The 19,749-nt window shown below is 49.3% G+C and overlaps 2 protein-coding genes across 2 annotated transcripts; both read left to right on the top strand.

Annotated features, from left to right (window-relative positions):
• Positions 1-298: 298 nt before the first annotated feature.
• Positions 299-6,319, top strand: acvrl1 (activin A receptor like type 1). Its single transcript, XM_029157095.3, has 10 exons — positions 299-870; positions 2,988-3,053; positions 3,140-3,373; positions 3,517-3,722; positions 3,809-3,908; positions 3,981-4,127; positions 4,208-4,483; positions 4,560-4,757; positions 5,176-5,306; positions 5,471-6,319. Exons 2-10 carry the CDS (start codon positions 2,990-2,992, stop codon positions 5,615-5,617), a joined length of 1,503 nt encoding a protein of 500 aa, XP_029012928.1. The 5' UTR covers positions 299-870; positions 2,988-2,989; the 3' UTR covers positions 5,618-6,319.
• A 2,299-nt stretch (positions 6,320-8,618) lies between these two features.
• On the top strand, positions 8,619-19,576 carry acvr1ba (activin A receptor type 1Ba). The gene is made up of 9 exons (XM_029155042.3): positions 8,619-8,823; positions 15,302-15,538; positions 15,639-15,896; positions 15,983-16,213; positions 16,332-16,499; positions 16,586-16,742; positions 16,959-17,083; positions 17,169-17,299; positions 17,395-19,576. The coding sequence occupies exons 1-9, from the start codon at positions 8,760-8,762 to the stop codon at positions 17,518-17,520; spliced, it is 1,497 nt and encodes a 498-aa protein (XP_029010875.1). The 5' UTR covers positions 8,619-8,759; the 3' UTR covers positions 17,521-19,576.
• The last annotated feature ends 173 nt before the right edge of the window (positions 19,577-19,749 follow it).

Raw genomic sequence — 19,749 nt, 5'->3', positions numbered from 1 at the left:
AGTATATATATATATATATATATATATATATATATATATATATATATATATATATATACACACATATACATACATAGTTTATACATACAAACTAAAAAATATATAAATTATAATTTTTATAATTAAAAAAGAAAAGGGGGGACTGTGGGGAAACATTTCTAAACATGTATTTCTATACATTTATCTTATTAGATGAAAAGAAACATGTGGGTTTTGTTGTGTGTTTTCACGCATTCCTGTCGGGGCTGCGCAGACACCAGTCCACGGGGGAAAAGGAAAATGAGAAGTTTTAGCAACAGGAAAAGCGCTATGAGAACACATTCCAGGCCGAGCGGACCCCGTCCGGGACAATAAGGGGTGGGACAAGACTGCTCGCTATTTAAAATCTGTAATCTTGTCTCCAGATCAGACGCTGGAGCTACGACAAATGTTGATACTAAATGAAAGCGGACCTGCGGCGACTTGCGTTGACTTTTGAAGACGTCAAAGCGGAAGGAGCCTGGTGCGGGTCCGAGGCGCCGACGACCGGAGCTGTAGCATTCGCTTTATCTGCGCAGATTCGGAGCCAGATGCGATAGGCTCCGGCCGTTCGCGGACCCAGCTTCACTGTCATTTGTCCGAACTCGACGCACTCGGTTCACGCTTTGGAGTTCGGGAGGAACAACTGCGCGCGCGTTTCTTTCCAGCAGCGAAGGATGTGAGCTGGAACATCTGCACCGCTCACGGCGATCGAAGCGCAACTCCACGGGCTCGAGCTGTGAAATGGAGCCAGTCGTGGTTTAAACTCACGCTTTTCCCCGACGAACGAGTGAAGCGAACCCTGATATGCGGCATTTGCGTCTGTGAAGTTGAAGGACGAGCACAAAGCAGGTGAGAGCACGAGAACCATCAAATGTGTGTTTGGATGCTTTGCCTTTCTCAACGTATGACAGCGTCACGCCACGTGTTTCCAGATGTGAAGCCACAGGTTTCAACGCGAGGTCACCCCTGACCCAAACACACGTCCACCACTGGGTTCTGGATCCTCCTTTTATTAATCTTACATCATTAATACCAAGGTTTCTCGTGTCTATCAGATATCAGTTCTTACATTTGCTTAGTATTGATAGATCAATAGCTTAATCAATACGTACTAATCAGCCACTTGTGCTAATTAGCAGATGGTAACATTCCCTGCATTGCAGATGTTTTGCCACATCAACTAGCACACAATATTTATGAATTTAAATATAAAAGGACCAGGATTTGCCGTTTAATTCGCTTTCAGACACAGACTTTCTGGGCCTTTTCTATGATGAGGCCGGTGTGAGAGCTCGCTGCTCTGCTGTGCTTCGCCTCCCATCGTACCAGTGCAGCCGCCCAGTCATCCAGATGGAATGAGAGATCTGCCTGCGTGAGACTAAGCTGTCCAGATGAGAGGAAGAGATGACAATGCAGCTTTTCCCCTGGGTCACGCGGGTGTAGCGTTGAACAGAACTGAAAAAAAAGCACCAGAGAGCCTTGAGAGGAAGTGTGCCGGGGTCTAGAGTAGAGCTGCCGCGATGGAGGGCGTGATTACTGCTCGTCAGGACCCCGTTAAAGATAAGACCGTGGACAGAGAACTAGAACACGGTTGTTGAGTGTATTCCGAGGACAGAGTTTATGCAGAGCAGCTGCTTCATCCACTGAACTACCTCTGACTCTGACAGGAAGTGCGTGTTGCTCCTTATAACTCCTCCTTGTGGTTTTACCCATGTAGAGCGAATCGCCGTACTGTGGGCAGTACTGTGATAACTTCCTGTAGTTCACTCCTACAGAACCTGCTAAATATATATAGCACTGAGGAAATCCGTAACTTTCTGCTGACATTTACAAGATGCATCACCAGATGCGCCTGACAGGTTTCTAAATGTGGCTGCTAAACAGTACACTTATGCAAAGACTGCATTCATTTTAATTTCACAGATTCACAAATACATAACATGCTTATCTAAACCAAAGAGAGAAAGAAATAGGAAACTTGGTGTAATGGTGAAGTGTATGTGTAGCCTAACACAAGTTGTTGTTTTATGTCCCCAGCATAATTCACAGGAAGCTCTGCAGGTGCTGCATTCAAACTAGAACAGAAACAATGTCCTCCGACGGTTAAATGAATAGTCTGTAGGTCAGTGCAGAGTAAATGATACGGCTCCACATGCTCACTGTTTTTACAAGTGACGCGTTGTAGCTGCTGCTATTGCTTTTCCAGATTGTGTAACTTTGTCGGATGCAGTGACACTAAAATAACAGAAATAGAGTCCAAACTGCACAGAGAACATAAAAACCCAAAGGAGGTTTAGAGCCAATTTCTTTCTTAGGGAACAGTGTGTGTGTGTGTGTGTGTGTGTGTGTGTGTGTGTGTGTGTGTGTGTGTGTGTGTGTGTGTGTGTGTGTGTGTGCGTGCCATGGCTCCTCCGCTTGCGTGACCCTCGGCGGTGCAGCCCTGAACAATGAGCAGAGCCGAGTGTCGCCGGGTGGAGCACGCTCAATGGCAGGAAGCGCAGCCATCAATATTTACTCTGCAAGCACGGGAGCTGGGGAGCTGACAGACCTGGAGCCACGCACACACACACACACACACACACACACACACACACACACACACACACACACACACACACACACACACACTCCGGCCTGCTATTACAGCCCTCTTCCCCTAAGCCCCCTTTTCCCACCCGGCGCAATTACCACACAGTCAGACAGACTGGGACCTCAGACTGTTGTTTTTGACCTCATGGCTTCCTCTGACAAAGAGCCCAGATTTAACCACGGCTTCACTCCTCATGGACGCCACTATTAAGTTGGCGTCCATCACACAGCATTTCAAATGTCGGGTAAATGGCTGATTTTGCCCTGATTAAATCTCTGCTTTCTCATTATAACAGTTCGAATTAAACAGACAAGACTAACTGCGTTACCCTCATTTCATTAACCGCTGTAACTCATTATTCTGCTCCTGTTTGTAGCGATGGGAAGCTCTGCTCTCCTCACAGCGGTTGGAATGTGTGTGTGGATCGCTACCATCCACGCGGGTATGTTCGTTTTCCACTCTTCCGACTGCGACGGTTCATTCTGCAGCGCTTTCATATTGGTGCGTGTGTCTTTTTCCGGGCCTCAGACACCGAAGACGTCAGAAACATTCTCTGCGCGTGTGAGAACAAGAAAGGCACCTGCACGAACGGAACCTGCACGGGGCTCAGGTGCTTCTTCACCTGGTGGGACGCCACCGAGGAGAGAGGATGCTTCTCCGAGAACATCATGGAGCACTGCAACACCGCCTTCCAGGGCATCTACATCCACTGCTGCAGCTCCAACCTGTGCAACGCCGGCACCACGGCCCCTCCGGGCGTCGGTGAGTGGGCCTGAACAGAACCTGTGGAACCCGCGCCGCGACCTCAGGCCCCGCCCCGCTGCTGCTGGGGTCCAAAGCTAGCGTGACTGCACCGCCTGCTGCCGAAGCGAAGCCGCCGTGCCCTTAATAACGTGTGCTTGCAGGAGGAGGCACGACGACCGCCCCCCCAGAACCGCCCGGTCCGGAGCTGTGGATCACCGTGTGCCTGCTGCTGCTGATCGTGACCGGCACCATGTGCGGCCTGGTGCTCTTCCTGCGCTTCCGGCGTGCGCGCTGCAAGCTGAGCAAAGCCGGCGACCACGACACCACCATGCTGAAGGTTCCCTATGGAGACGACCCCACATACGGCGTGAGGGAGTTTTCATTGCACAATGGTAATGATATTTAAATGAATGCTGGCGTTTGGACATATGGATGTATTTTGTGTTCCTCCAGGAAATCTTTGATGAATTTAATGAATCAGGGAGTGGGACGGGGCTGCCCTACCTGGTGCAAAGGACCATGGCCAGGCAGATTTCACTCGCCCACTGTGTCGGTCAGTGTCCGATCACAGCTGCTCCTCCTTCATTTAACGCTTGTTGCTGAACTGTCTTCGTGCTGTTTCCAGGTAAAGGACGCTACGGCGAGGTCTGGAGGGGAACTTGGATGGGAGAGAGCGTGGCCGTGAAGATTTTTTCATCCCGGGACGAGCAGTCCTGGTTCAGAGAGTCGAAGATCTACAACACTGTGCAGCTGCGACACGACAACATCCTGCGTACGACGGCGCGTCTCCCTCTCCCCGTCCGGTGCCGCTCCCAAACGCACTAAAGCGCCGATCTCTGTTCTGCCCGCTAGGTTTCATAGCCTCCGACATGACGTCCAAAAACTCCAGCACCCAGCTGTGGCTCGTCACCCACTTCCACGAGCTGGGCTCGCTGTACGACTTCCTGCAGCACAGCAGCCTGGAGCCCGAGGGCTGCCTGAGGATGTGCCTGTCCGTGGCCTGTGGCCTGGTGCACCTCCACACCGAGATCGTCAGCTACCAGGAAAAGCCCGCCATCGCCCACCGGGACCTGAAGAGCAGGAACATCCTGGTGAAGCGGAACAGACAGTGCTGCATCGCGGATCTAGGTGAAGGCGGAACGGATCTCGTTTTCATTTAAAGAGACCCAGTTGGCACCAGTTAAAGAGCTGCGCTCCTCCTCAGGTTTGGCCGTGATGCACTCTCAGTCCCATGACTACATCGACGTCGGCAACAACCCCCGCGTGGGGACCAAGCGCTACATGGCCCCCGAGGTGCTGGACGAGACCATCCGCGTGGACATCTTCGAGTCCTACAAGCAAACGGACATCTGGGCTCTGGGCCTGGTCTTCTGGGAAATCACCCGCAGAACCATGGTCAACGGTAAAAAGGCCTCGCAGCAAAGCGTGTTTTTTCCAACGTGTCTGTCTGGTTCTGGCAGAGTGGACGTGGGCGGGAGCTGGTCCCATGTCTCTCAGCACTCCACTGTTTTCCTAGTCTGTGTCTGTCTCTGCTATCCTCTCTCGTGATTAGCGCGGCAGTAATTATAAACAGTCTTATCTGGTGTCAGCACTCGCTTGTACATGGTCCAGATGCCGGCGGACACAATTTGTAGAGACAAGTACACACAGACATTCATAACTTTGTGTGCGCTCCCTCGGCCCCAGTGTGGTCGCTGGGGGTTTCATATCGTGCTCTTTGCATGAAAACGACTGTATGTTGTAAGTGTCCTCTTACAGTGATCAGCACGGGTCCGATCGTCATGACTAACGTTGCTGCTGTGGTGTTTTGGGCCGTTCAGGGATTGTAGAAGAGTATCGTCCTCCCTTTTTCGACCTGGTGCCCTCAGATCCCAGCTTCGAGGAGATGAAGAAGGTGGTGTGTGTGGACCAGCAGAGGCCCAGCCTGCACAACAGACTCCATTCCCATCCGGTAGGTCATCTGGGACACACACAGACACGCACATGCGCCTCTAAACTAAAACATGCACTGAAAACCAGAAAACGGAATCTAAAGCCAGCACACGGCTCTAATGGGACACGTTCCCCTTGTTGTTGGTACCAGGCGCTGTTTGACATCTGTCTGTGTGCGTCTAGATCCTGTCAGCTATTGTGAAGATCATGAAGGAGTGCTGGTACCAGAGCCCGCCGGCCCGCCTCACAGCCCTGCGTGTGAGGAAGACTCTCTCCAAGTTGGACCACGACAGCGACTTCAGCACTGACAAACTCAAGCAGGATATTTAGTGCAGAGCACACAGGACACATGGTTCGTGTATCACCTTCTCACACGCAGCTACACAGCCTGCATCACTGCTAGATCTATGTGCATTTCTGCAGCCTCACCTTCACTCTCTGCCACATTAATGGTGATTCCAGACACGAAGCATCAAAAGAGAAACAATCTAAACATATTAAGATATTTTCCTTTTGCATTGTTCGTCTAAAAAAAACTTTGGATGTAACCTCTCACTGCATAATGGAAAACGTAGCATAACGCAATGAATCATCTTCTTATCTCAAGGAGGAGCTTTGACAGAGGATGGCAATGACACAATACAATGAAATTATACATGTGGATTTTTTCTATAGTGACCGAAGCCACAGAAAACTACAGAGATAACACACCCTGACTGTGGAGATGTGAGCACACACTCAAATCAGAGCACATCTGCTCTGTAACACAGAACGAACACACACTGTGCTATGTACATGTAGATATTCATACAGCACTTAAGCTGATATCTCACCTTTGGATGTATTGTAAATATATTTTAAAAGGTTTCTACTATAAAACACACTTGATATACTTTTGTAAGACATTGCATTTTTTACTTTTAGATATATATTTTTCTTTAGACCTGAAATGCACCCGTCACTATGGCTATTTCACAAACACGGGCGTGTATTATTGTATATGTCGAATAAAGGAGTGTATTTTTCAAGCGCCGTAGGTGTTGTCCTGCACCGTGTGTTTGCAGTTCTCTTCTTGGCCAGTAGAGGTCATCAGACAATAGACAAACGATGAACTATGTCTCAAATATAGAACACGCTTTGTGATACACTGTGCTCAGCTTCACAGCTGTGAAGTAAAGGATGAAACTTTACACAACTAATTCTCACTTAGCTCACAAGTGTTGACTGACAAATCAAACTAATAATTAAATGAGATGCAAGACAAGAGAATTATAAAAAAAAATAAAGTATAATTAATATGACTGAATGGAGAGTTGTTTAGTAAGAATTTAAAATGTAAACTCTTCATTATTATTTTATTATTTAATTTGAAATAAATTCATAAATTTGCTAATAAGAAAGGAAGGCTGACTTTGAATTCAATCTGAGTCAAAGTTTTCAAGTAAATCAAGATATATATTATTTTGTATAGAAAAATATAGAAATTATAGTTTGTTGTTAAAATTAAGTAAAGTAAAGCTTTTGTGTAATATCCAGATAAGTCAGACATTTGGTTTTTAACATTTTAACCTAGTCATTTAACAAAACACTGGTGGGAAAATGTGGTCAAAGCAAGTCTGAGTTCCTTAAAGACCACAAAATGTCCAACAACTATCAGAATCGAGCAAATAACTGTATCAGCTCCATCCTTTTCATGTAACATCTGCATCCCAGTGTTTTCTTTCTCTATCTGTCGCGCTTGCACTTCCTTTAACAGTTGGTGTGCATGCGTATCCATGTGTGTAGTCTGTCACACTGGTTGTTGAACAACCTCCAGAGAGATAATAGTCCTCAAAGCCCCAGTCTGTCTGGCCAGCCAGATGAAGCGCAGGTTATTTTTAACACTGCGGGGGGGGGCTCAAGTGTCAGAGAAGCCAAACTCCCTGTCGGTGACTGCAGCAGCTCACTCCTGCCTCAGTCTCCCTCCTCTGTGTATTCCCTTTCACAGTGGGATCATTCCAAATGACTTGATGCAGACAGACGGGTTTGTTCAGCAGACATTGTGCACTGAAGAAATGTGGAGATAAATTGGACAGAGCCAGTAAAGTGTAGATATGAAACCACAGAGGAGACGATGCAGACACAATTAGTCTTGAGGATGGGGGGTGGGGGGGGGGGGGCAGTACCTGGTTACTGCCTCGCTCACCTCTCACTGAGATTACCTTCTCTGTCAGAGAAGTGCTGGACATGTTGAAGTTGCATGGACAGGCCTGCTGTCCATGGACTATGTCTTATTTTACAAATTTTTAATGAAAAATCTGCCACACAAATACTGTAGTAAGAGACAAACAGGTTTTCTACATGCATAATAAAAGTAGAGTCTAGGAGTTACAATGACCTTTGCCTTGATTTGCATCACTATCACGCCTGGCTTCCGTATGGATGGACGTAGGCGTAGCCTAGTTTAAATAACGAGTTTGGCAACTTATTGACTGACCTTAATAAGTTACTGTGGATACAGTTTGGTGGTACAAGATATTACCAGTGTTTATTTATGGTCACTGGTAGAAGTTATAGTCCAAAATTCCTTATTATAATTTGTGGCTTTCCCTCGTTTTGATGTGGAATGTAGCCAATTAAACTTGGACTGCCGGAGTCTTTTCAGGAATACATGAACTCATTTAAACTAATCTTTGAAGAATAATCATTGAATCCCCGGTTACGTATTGAAGAGGCTACTTCTGCAACTTTTAATGCCATCTAAATGACTGCCATTTAAAAAAGATTTTCAGCAAAAACACCAGCCCCCGGTGGTTGATTGGATCCAGTTTGTTCCCTGAATAGGTCTTTGTTTCTTAGTGTTGCGTCATGACCTTAATCAAACTTAATAATAATAATAAACTTAATCTTCAAGATTTAATTTTGTAGCTTACAAACCCACAGAGAAAAACACTGTTCAGATTTTATGTTTCTTCTTAAACACATGATCAAATATAATATATTGTTTGTAATGTAATGTTTTACTCTGAATGAATGAAACGCCTCCTATAATGGTCTCCACAATTAATTAATTACTTACTAAACACTTTGTTTTAAATTATATAAAGAATTATTTAGTCGTATAATAGCATTTTAATAGAATTTTTGGAGAATCGGAAGTCAAGGTAAGTCTTAATATTAACTATTAAGGATCTGAAACTACCTCTCACTCCTGTATTTACAACACGCAGCCCTGACCTCGGTGGCAGAGAGGACGTGTAGCTGCCCTCCCCTTCACACACACACACACACACACACACACACACACACACACACACACACACACACACACACACACACACACACACACACACACACACACCTTTAAACGCGTCACCCGCCCGGCTGCCTGCTTAGTATCTGCCTGTGTGGTGCGTGCGGTCGGACTGTGGTTGTGGCGAGGACGACGCTCTTCCGACGCATTTCATCGCGGAGAGATGGGATTTTTGGAGCAATGGCTGTGAAACGAACGACCCTAGCGCTGCTGGCCCTGTTCGGGTGCGTGGCCGTCGGTGATGGTGAGTCGAGCGCGTCTCCGGGTTCTTGTCTCGCTGTGTTTTCCTGGACTGGGCATCGCCTGTTGTCGCTGTAGCGTCATGGCGCTCTGGGTCGGGGATTTGGCTAACCGTGTGTAGCTAACAGCGACCCGGACGCCACGGCTGGGTTCCAACAAGAGCCGCGGGCTCTCGGATAGTTTATTATGCTCGTATCAGGCGGCAGCATCCGGCGTATTAACGGTCGTTATTAGTCAAACAATAGACCACAACAACTCAACAACATGGTGGAGTTGTTTGTTTCGAGGCGCAGCTAACGCTTGCTAGCTACCGGATAATAAACTGTAAACTTCCAACGTCGCGTGGGTAATTGTTCTTTATTTGCGCGCTACAGGACTATAATATAGTGAGATACTAGTCCGGTGTTATTGATCCGTGTTGACACAACTGGTGAATCCTAATCTGCTGTTGATGTTGAACTTATCTCTCGGTGACTGTTTTGCTAACACGACGTTATTTACACAAACACGCTTATCGCCGCCGCTGATACAACGGCCCATTGTGGCGCGGCGCAGCCGGACGGGCCGCCCCCGGTGCGCGCGCGCGGCGCCCGCCGCACGCCGCGAGCGCCGGGCGCCGCGCGGTGGCCTCTCGGAGCCGAGGCCGGACCTAATTTGTGCGTGAAATGCGCTTGTGGGGGTGAAACACTGGCAGCTCCTCCGGTCGCTGGCCGCTTGTGAGCCGTGAATGGGCCGCTCAGTGGCCTCCGGCGGAGCGTGAATGCGACGGCGGCCGCGCATTCAAGCGCCCCAGACACGAGTCAGAGTTGAAGTCTGGCTTCATTGTGATGGAAATGCGGAGGCTCCAGTTGCGGGGCTGCTCCAGTCTGAGACCTCCGTCTGCCGGAGCTCCACCTCAGGTTGGGCACATGTTCCAATAAACCTGACGCTCCTCTGTTTGTTTTCAGACCCAAGCATGTCCCCGTCCTCGCGCTTTGTTGTGATCTGCATTTTAACGCCGGCAACTCGTTCCCCGGCAGTTAAAGTAAATAGGAGGAGAACAGCAGAAGTCTGGTCCCAGTGCCAGAGTAAATAGCCCGACTGCATTGTCATCTATTGATGTGCATGTTGCGCTTTAAACACTTGAGTCATCCCAGCGAGATTCGTACAAATAGTCCTCCCCCGCTTAGTTTAGATAAGGGTGCAGTGCACCAAGGTTGGTCTGTGCGTGAAAGGCATGCTGGGAAAAAATCTCACACCTGAGCGGCCAGTTTGTTTGACTGGGCTTTTCTAACTATAACAGAGGCCTGTGAGGGGCTGAGCGAGGCGGGCCCGGGTGGCCCGTGCCGACGGGGAGGGGGTGCTGACGGGTGCCCCGCGAGTCCTGTCTGCAGCCGCGGGTTCACGCCACGTAATGGGTCACAGCCCCGAAACCAGACGGGCCAGAAAGCAGCTACGCCACCGCGTCTCCTGGGCCGGCGCTGAGCGAGCGAGACAGCGCTTTACTCACGGAATGGGTCACGTGGCGTTGACTTCACACGGTTTACGAGTCACCGGCGCTATGGGCATTACATGCTTGTGTGACACAGTCGGCCCGGTTGCATTGAGCACAGAAGCAATGTGATACGGGTACAGTCGGCCACAGCGCCAGGAGGTAGGGTGCGCCTCTCTCTCTCTCTCTCTCCCTCTCTCTCCCTCTCTCTCTCTCTCTCTCTCTCTCTCTCTCTCTCAGGCCTGGCATTTTTATCACATTTGTTATCTGTGCTCGCCCTTCTGCGTTCACCAAGTCGCTGTCTCAGCATTCAGATTGAGTCGACCCGTGTTCTCTTCTTCTTGTCCCAGGCTTAAAAGCTGTCTCTGAGCTGCGTGTGTAAAAGCTCCGCACCGGCGCAGGTGCTACGCGTTGTCAAGCTCTACGTGACGGCGTTCAGGTGTTCACATTGGAACATGCTTACACCTGTCGATTAGATCAGAGCCGAGGGGAATGCACAGAGGAGCCTGTTGGGTTCAAAGGTGTGTGTTGGAGAGGAGTTTGGACAAGGGAGGAGGCGGCATTGTCGTGTTCCCATCTGTTTTTTTTCTTTTCTTCAGCGCGAGTAGTTGTTGAGACCTGTTGGATTGTGCCCGTCTGATCCCTGCAGCTAAAATTATGATCAAATTAACTCGCACGTCCGCCGTATACGGTTTCAGCTCACTTCCTGGCCCAGATAAATTCCTCCCAGGCTGTGTTTACCAACAGTTTCTCCATTCTGGCGCTGAGCCAGCGAGCGCCGGGTCGGGCCGGGTCGGGCCGGGTCTGGGGTGGTCTCCTTTTGCCCCTGTAATGTCCAGTGTCGTTAATGACCTCCGATGGCCCGAAGGCACAGAGTCCTAATTGCTACAGGAGACGGCGTACCCTCTGACTGACCCGGCGCCGCCATTAGCGAGCTGGGCCCACAGGGGATTAGTGCTGCTGCAGAGCCAGCCCGCTTGGCCCGTGTCATCACTCTGCATACGGCTACTTGGCCATACGTGGTTCTGGCCCCGGTCGGCCCAGACGGACCCTGTAGAGGAGCCATGCACGTATAAATCCATTACGCTCGTCTTTGTAGCCGTGTTTGAATTGCTTCTTTAGCTCCCGGTGGAATGCAGATCCGACCTGTTCTGCCTTGTAAATATCCATTCAAAGGTGTCAGCGCGTCGCGGTTTCCTCGACACTTGCGTGAGAAAGATTTGTTTTGACTCGTGTGCGTGATCTGGGCGACGGCAGTAGGAAACATTTAGCTATGAGGAGGAATAGTGAGATCATGACCTTAAATGGTTTTTGATCAACAGTGTGGACCAGTCCTGTGTCTCTGGCTCAGATAGATTCTGATTGTGGGTTCCGCAGCAGTGACGCTGTCAGACACGGGTTAACGTTATTTGCTGTGATTAGTGTGAGACTCTTAGTGTGGCTGCTGCATCATCGCTGGGTCCGGACCCGTTGACGATCAGAGGAGGCTGTTTTGGGGTCGTAACCTGTAGCAAAATGAGCAAACGTATCCCATGTGACACCAACAGACTTCTTTCTCTCATTTCTGGGAATCAAAGCATGCTTCAGCGAAAACAGTTAAAAACAATGGGACTGTTGTACTGCATTGAACTGGCCGGAGGACACACGAACGCAAACCGGGTTTTGCTCGGCTCCTGACACCCGATGAGGCCACTTTAAGTGGTGGTTGGTTCTGCACACCCAGCTGTTGACCCGTTCAGGAATATGAGCATCAGCGGCGAGTTCTAGGGGAAAACTGTGCGCACACTTGTGTCTTAGGACACAAGTCCTAAGACATCCTGTCATCCAGGACAAGAGACAGGATGGGATGTAGCCTTGAGGTTTGGTAGAAATAGTAGAGGCAGCCTCACTTTGGAATCGGATCAGTAATCTGACCCTGAGATCCAGACAAAGGTAATGACTCTCCTCCTTCCCTTAGCATTGATTAGGACACAGTTGTGGTGTGCGTGCGTCTGCGTGTGTGTTGCACTTCCACTGTCTGGTGGCGTCTGCTTGTCTTGATCAGCCCTCAGTCTGGCATCTGTACGGATCTAATTTCAGGTAGTGCATTTTGGTAATGGTGCTCTGCCGAGTGCCTCCGTCTGCAGCGCTCTCGGCCCTAGCGGACCCCCCCCCCCCCCCCGAGCGCCCCTCGGCCGCGGTGGAGACGTGGGCCTGATCTGCGGCGCGCACGCACACACATAACGCCGTCATCACGCGCGTGTACAGCTGTTTAAAGTGGGCCTGTGCTGCGGTTTCTACAGATGCTGATTATGACAACAATGTTTTATTAATCTCTTGCCGCGTCTGCCGTTTCTTGTCTTAACATGAACGGAATGAGAGGAACTTCACTCGCGCTGCACAAAGACATCACTTCTTGTGCTGTGTTTTCCCCCCTTTTTTTCCTGTTATTGACCCCCCTCAAAAGTCAAAGTCTAGACGGGGTTTTAATGACGGTCGCAGCTGGTCACTCTGCTAGTCCTCCATCGCAGCTGGGGGGCCGGGCCCGCATGTTACCCCCTCGGCCCCCCCACTCGCCATATTGTCCTACCCCACATGGGACCGGCCCCCATCCTGTCTGGCTCAGCGCAGCCCCCAAACATTCGGCCTGTTACTCCGTCCCCTGAGCGCCACCCATCCCCCCTCAGTGCTCAGCGCTCCCCCGCTCCACTCAGCTCTTTGTTCATGCAGGGCCAGTCCAATCCCTCCTCATGTTGTCTTAATCTCCATACAAAGGACCAGTGTAAAGACCACCAATTATGTGGCTACACGAGCAGTGTTGACTCAAAAAACCACACACCCAGATCTATGTTTATATGGCTTAACATTACTCCACATTAGTCCAACACTTCTGCTCTGAAGTCATGTGCAGCGCGCAGGTTAGTCACCATCATATTTGGGGAAACGCTGGAAGGCCAAGAGTTTGTACCTTACGTTCATTATGTAGTTATATACACTGTAATAGAGCAACGACAGGACGGCTTGTTTCTATTTGAGCACATTGACGTATTCGGTCATAGCTTGTGAACAGTTGACCTCCCAGATGGAGGTTGCGTGTTATAGTGGAGCGCAGCCGTTCTGGGAGGCGAGTTCTGCCACAGACCAAACTCTTGGTACGCCACAGAGCAACCACGGCGGCCTCCAGAAAGGGAACGTGTGTTTCCAGCCATGTTTGCTTTGCTTCCTGGGCTCCTGTCTGTGTGTCTGTGCACCATCTGTCCCACCACACACAGGCTCCATGATGGATATGTCTGTTCACGTCACGTCATGGTTTGCTGCTGCTGATTTATTGCTGGATATTGGTGCAATATGTTTATTGTGGGAAATCTTTTACAGGCTTCTGACATTTTTTTTGTTGCATGGAATAAATTTTAGTTTGTGGTCTTTCGTTCATGAAGGATTGGTCCAAATGACTCTTGTCTGGCCTCATGTGCTAAAAGCTTAAGTTTCACTAAGAACCAAACTAACAGACTATGATGATACCAGGTTTCTGCTCATGTTGCTTCCCTTTTTAAAGAATCGATGCTGCACAGTAGCGCGTCGCGGCACAAGCCTTGTGTTTTTTGTCTGCATCGGCCCCGGCCTGCTTCTCCTCCGTGTAATCTGCAGGAAATTCCATTTGCATGCGAACTTAAGTGAATTTGGACACATTCACCGGAGTCCCCCCCCCACACACACACACACACACAACTCGCCTCCTGGAAAGACACGCAAACGCAGAACAGATGAGAAATATTACCGAAACCTCCCATCAAGTGTTCCACGTTTCCAGTTACTAGTCATGGGACAAGCATAGACACATCAGCGAACGGTGCGTGCGAAAAGCGCTCCCACACACAATGCGGCCTCCCAGACTCCGTTCGAATGGAAACCACTCCTGAGACAGCGGGGACTGTGGTCTGCTGCATACCGATGGCACGACCGGTGCCGTGAGGTAAATGCCTCATAAAACGACAACTCAGCTGAAAAGCACGCTCTCCTGCAGCCGGGTCGGTGCAAACGGGAGCGATCAGTCAGCTCGTCTGGCCACCACGTCGGGATAAAGCGGAGGATTAGCCGACGCCTGCTACCCTTAAAATGGTCGGCTTCACCGTGGCCCAGACGCTGTCGGCGATCCAGCCACGTCGGTGCAGGAGGCCGGGCGTAATTGGCCTTTGTTGTTGGTGCGGTGGTCCCGTCTTCGCTCCGTCCACAGCGATTAGTCCTGAGTGATCCGGCTTCTGCTTTGACCGAGGATCAGCTCTCTGAGCGCAGAGCCGTGAGGCCGTCGGTCTTTTAACAGCTGTGCTTTGCCCTGGCGCTGGCGAGACACCTCGCCAGAAAACTTTTGTTGACTTCGGTCTAAATGGGAAGCATGTGCGTTGCGACTCTAAATCACATTTCCCCCCAAATCGCATCAGTTTGCAGTTTTGTTCTGTGTTCTTCCCGGAGAATGTGGGTTCGGTTTCCTATGTAGCAGATTTGTGCAGACTTACTGGAACGGACCTCATTTTAATGTGGACCACCATAGTTTTATGGCAGCAGCAGTTCCATTGTCGGCTTTAATAGGTCCCTGTGCAGGCGTGTGCTGTGTTTAATAAAAGCCCCGTCTCATTAGCTTAAACAGTGGCAGCTCTCTGTGTCTGTGTGATGGAGACGGCGAGCGGAGCAGAATGCTGCATCGGGGATTTGGCAGCAGCCTTTTCTCCCCTTGTTGGATTTCACTTTGTCCCAACGGGCAGGCCCGTCTCCTCCCTGCGTGTTTGGGTTCATCTGCAGTGAAGGATCTGATTTCAGGGCCATCAGGGCCGTCTGGCTGCTGCTGCTCAGCTCCAGGCACTGTGTGCACGTCACAGAATGCCTACAACTGAAGGGGACACAGTCTGGGTTGGACCTGTAGGGATAGTTTGCCCCCTACTGGCCACAGCAGAGACTCGCAACAGCTTCTTTGTTTTTCTCCTCCTATCCACCTATTTGGATATTGATATTTACTGAACTCTGTCTCTTCCCACAGCCCTGCGTTGTAACTGCACAAACTGCGAAAAGACGGGCTACGAATGCGAGACCGATGGCGCCTGCATGGCCTCAACGTACTACATCCAGGGGAAGGAGGAACACGTGCGCGTCTGTATAAACCGGGAGAACCTGGTCCCCCCTGGACAACCCTTCTACTGTCTGAGGGCTGAAGGGCTGCTCAACACACACTGCTGCTATGTCGATTACTGTAACAGTATTGATCTGGAGGTCCCTGGTGAGTCACTAGACATCTGGGTTCCTCCTGTTTATGGAACACAATTACTGAATGATTTTACGTTTGTCTTAATCCACTCTCCTTTTTATTCGGCACGCAGTTCCAACGAAGGTGGGCTGGTCGGGCAAAGGAAACCCGTGGGGGCCCGTGCAGCTGGTTGCCGTCATTGCCGGGCCAGTGTTTGTGCTGTGTGTGCTGCTGATGGTCGGCGTGTTCCTGTTCCAGTATCACCAGAGGGCCTACAGTCACCGGCAGAGACTGGAAGTTGAGGATCCATCCTGCGACCACCTGTACTTGGCCAAAGACAAGACTCTGCAGGACCTCATCTATGACATGTCCACCTCCGGTTCAGGCTCTGGTCAGTGCATGGCCATTGTCCAATTTGACACACAAAAACTAACAAACGGGACAGACTCAAATAGTTTTGTACGCCGTTCTCTGCAGGTCTGCCCTTGTTTGTGCAGCGCACTGTGGCCAGGACCATTGTGCTGCAGGAGATCATTGGAAAAGGGCGTTTTGGGGAGGTGTGGCGAGGGAAGTGGAGGGGGGGAGACGTGGCTGTGAAGATCTTCTCATCCAGAGAGGAGCGCTCCTGGTTCAGAGAGGCTGAGATCTACCAGACAATCATGCTACGCCACGAAAACATCCTGGGATTCATTGCAGCGGACAATAAAGGTGAGATCGTTACATAGTGAGAGTATGATGTTAAGTGTCTCTGAATTGTTGTTATTTGCTCTTTTTCAGTGTTGTGCATCCACTGATTCAACAGTCATGGCTGTTGTTGTGTTTTCAGACAATGGTACGTGGACTCAGCTGTGGCTGGTGTCGGACTATCACGAGCACGGCTCCCTCTTTGACTACCTGAACCGCTACTCGGTTACCATAGAGGGCATGATCAAGCTGGCGCTGTCGGCGGCCAGCGGCCTGGCACATCTGCACATGGAGATCCTCGGCACCCAGGGTGAGCTGAGCGAGCGCTCACGCAGGGCACGCGGTCCGTGTTCGCTCCGAGCGCAGAGTAACGATGTCCTGTCCGTCCTCCTGCAGGGAAGCCGGGCATCGCCCACCGCGACCTCAAGTCTAAAAATATCCTGGTTAAGAAGAACGGGATGTGCGCCATCGCGGACCTCGGCCTGGCAGTTCGCCACGAGTCCATCACAGATACGATCGATATAGCGCCGAACCAGCGTGTCGGCACCAAGAGGTAAACGTTTCCATAGTCGTCCAGGTGTAAACAGTGATCCATTAGCGAGACGGGTGAAAGGATTAAAACGGCCGTGAAGAGATGCTTAAGCGTCATTTATATTTAACACCAGCACTTCTAAAGCATCTCACCACAATAAAAATGATCATTAAAAATAAAAAGGTTTTAAAATCCTTAGCCTCTATTATTGACTGTTGTCCTTCATGTCCACTCCAGGTATATGGCTCCAGAGGTTCTGGATGAAACCATCAACATGAAACACTTTGATTCCTTCAAATGTGCTGACATTTACGCGTTGGGCCTGGTTTACTGGGAGATCGCGCGTCGCTGCAACACAGGAGGTGAAGCCACAGTGTGTTTGAAATGAAATGATGAGCTGGAAGATAAAGGCGGAGAGTGACGAGGCTTCTGTTTTATGCACCGCAGGCATTCATGAGGAGTATCAGCTGCCCTACTACGACCTGGTGCCCTCTGACCCGTCCATAGAGGAGATGAGGAAGGTGGTGTGTGACCATAAACTGAGGCCCAACGTGCCTAATTGGTGGCAGAGCTACGAGGTACTTGACGTTCAGCATCTTAAAACTCATAACATGAGGTTTTCCCTTTTTTTAAACACTAAAACGTTTCCCCTCACGTCCTTCCACCTGCACAGGCGCTGCGTGTGATGGGGAAGATAATGAGGGAGTGCTGGTACGCCAACGGCGCCGCGCGGCTGACCGCGCTGCGCATCAAGAAGACGCTGTCGCAGCTCAGCGTGGAGGAGGATGTGAAGATGTGAGCGGCCCGGCCACGCGCCCGAGACGCACAATCAGACCACACTCCTATAGGAAACGAACACTAAGGACTGACTGCGAACGAGAACCCTGCCAGTTTTAAAGCCACACTCCAAGTTGTGACAAGGCCTACCTCACCTTTTTAGCCAAAACTACTGAGAATCACCCCCATCCATCCCCCCCCCCGACATCTCTCCCACCGCCTCCAAGTGTACCTTTTGTCTCCTCTTTCTGTGAAGCCGTCACCCCTGACCCCATGGGCCACCACACTACACCACTGTTAATAACATCACACTGAGCATTTTTGTTTTTTTACATGGCAGGAATTACTATTGTACAGTGATGGGATTGTTTCTTGTTTTTAGCTCGCCGATATTCTCCCATGATGGACTTCCCATTTCCAGCATGACGTGGTTTTTACGTTTGAAAGTAACATTTACCTTCATGTTCTGTTGGCCACGCGACGTCCCACTACGTTGCCGTGTGTGAGGGAGGTGGGCGGCGCCGTGACCGTGCATGTGTAAGAGGTGTCTGGGCCACCAGCGCGTTTGCGGTACACTACAACGTTCTCTGGCTGTGGTTCGTTGGACAAATGCAGCCGTTGAACACTCGGTTTTTAGCGTCAGCGGACAGAATGTGCTCTTCAAACCCTCACCAACAGAAATGAGTTGCACTCAGTTTGTAGCTTCCTCGTCACATGAGACCTGCAGGTATCACTCAACGGATGTGGTCCCGTCCTGGTGTCCGTTTGAAATGTGGCAGGGATAAAGTTTGGGACGGGATGTTTTATTTATTTGTTGATAGTTTCCTTTTTTTTGTTTATTTCATATTGATGAACACTGTGAGATGTGACGAACTAGAATTGTGAAATGAAAGTGTCTGTTGTGGTCCAGGTCTTCTTCATCTGTCAGATGTTGGATTCCGGGGTTGTCGCATTCATTTAATAAGACACTCGGCTGATGTGTGGATGCAGCCAAACCCCCGCTGGTGATAGTCAAAGACATTGTGCACATTTAGCAATTAAGGGGTATGGAATGGCAAAAAATCCTATTTTTTAAAATAGTATTGTGTAATGACATCATGATTGGTGTATCATTCTGACTTGGACATTAGACACTACTGATGATGGGTACATATGATTTTGTATATAAAACTTGCTTATTTTCTCTTTTGGTGACATTTAAACAGTGACTTTGCTTGAATGGTACTTATCTGAGGGCTTTTTGATCAGTTTGTGGTTTTCTGACTGTGCCAGTAATTAGACCGGCATCAGCTGGAATGTTAAGTTTTTACTTGCTCCTCCCATTGCAATTTGTTGGTACTACTGATTTTATCGCAACCCCCTCTTAGTGGGTTTTTTAGGACATTGCATCCTCTGGGGTGACATCTCTGACACTGGAATATTAAGAGCATCGTCTTGAAATCTGACACTGCCAACAGCTGTTTGTTAACAAATAAAGAAAGCTGCTGACAGTTCATATATGGGGAACAACATTTTTCAGCTGATTAGATGTGGAAAAGCAATTCAGGGGTTTTTCTTCAAAAACTTTATTGCTGCGAAGCTGCACTTTGCCATTCTTCAACCTGACTATGAAAGTATTACACTGACCTTCGTCACTATTGGGCTCTGCACTGTTACCTCCACACGGACCTTAGTTAATGTTCATTATGTCATCACTCCATCCAGAATCCATGTATCATGTCTATCTATTTTTGCATGCTGTCCCAAACACTGGGTCCTCTGCACTGAAGTAGATTAATGTGGTTTCATTCTCCTCTTACTTTTCTTCCTTTGGGCCGTTGGTCATGTACTTCAGTTTTGCTGCTGCTGTTAACATGGGTAGAAGTTCAGCAGATAGAGCAGAGGAAGAGGTACGTGAGGAAATGGGAGACTGCTGTCATTTGAACATGATTGTCAAAAACACTCCTGTCCTTGTTTGGTTTGTTGCCATCGGTATATGACCATCAGACGTCCAGTTCATAGTTTCAAAAAATTGTGCAGATTTTTTCATTTACTTTAAAAGTGTACATAGATGATATACAATAAATTCCTCTTTCTTACTTGTGTCAGCTGATTTTATTAGCAGTCAACTCCACATAATAATCTGCAACACATGAAACCTCCAGTCAGGCACATGACTCAATGCAGAGTCAAGGAGGTGAGAGCCCACTGAAATGTAAGGAGAGTTTCACGTCAGTGTGACAGCACAGGAACTGCAACGAGTGTTTTCATA

The sequence above is a fragment of the Betta splendens genome, chromosome 7 (genome assembly GCF_900634795.4).
Source record: "Betta splendens chromosome 7, fBetSpl5.4, whole genome shotgun sequence".
Classification (NCBI taxonomy): domain Eukaryota; kingdom Metazoa; phylum Chordata; class Actinopteri; order Anabantiformes; family Osphronemidae; genus Betta; species Betta splendens.
This window is presented reverse-complemented; position numbering and strand designations above follow the sequence as displayed.

What these genes read in the sequence shown, in the direction of transcription:
- acvrl1 (XM_029157095.3), top strand. Translation starts at nt 2,990, where the DNA reads ATGGGAAGCTCTGCTCTCCTCACAGCGGTTGGAATGTGTGTGTGGATC. An exon ending in GCGACACGACAACATCCTGC is followed by an intron (nt 4,128 to 4,207) that starts GTACGACGGCGC and finishes TCTGCCCGCTAG; the next exon opens with GTTTCATAGCCTCCGACATG. An exon ending in GTGCTGCATCGCGGATCTAG is followed by an intron (nt 4,484 to 4,559) that starts GTGAAGGCGGAA and finishes GCTCCTCCTCAG; the next exon opens with GTTTGGCCGTGATGCACTCT.
- acvr1ba (XM_029155042.3), top strand. Translation starts at nt 8,760, where the DNA reads ATGGCTGTGAAACGAACGACCCTAGCGCTGCTGGCCCTGTTCGGGTGC. An exon ending in TATTGATCTGGAGGTCCCTG is followed by an intron (nt 15,539 to 15,638) that starts GTGAGTCACTAG and finishes TTCGGCACGCAG; the next exon opens with TTCCAACGAAGGTGGGCTGG. An exon ending in GGAGATCCTCGGCACCCAGG is followed by an intron (nt 16,500 to 16,585) that starts GTGAGCTGAGCG and finishes GTCCTCCTGCAG; the next exon opens with GGAAGCCGGGCATCGCCCAC.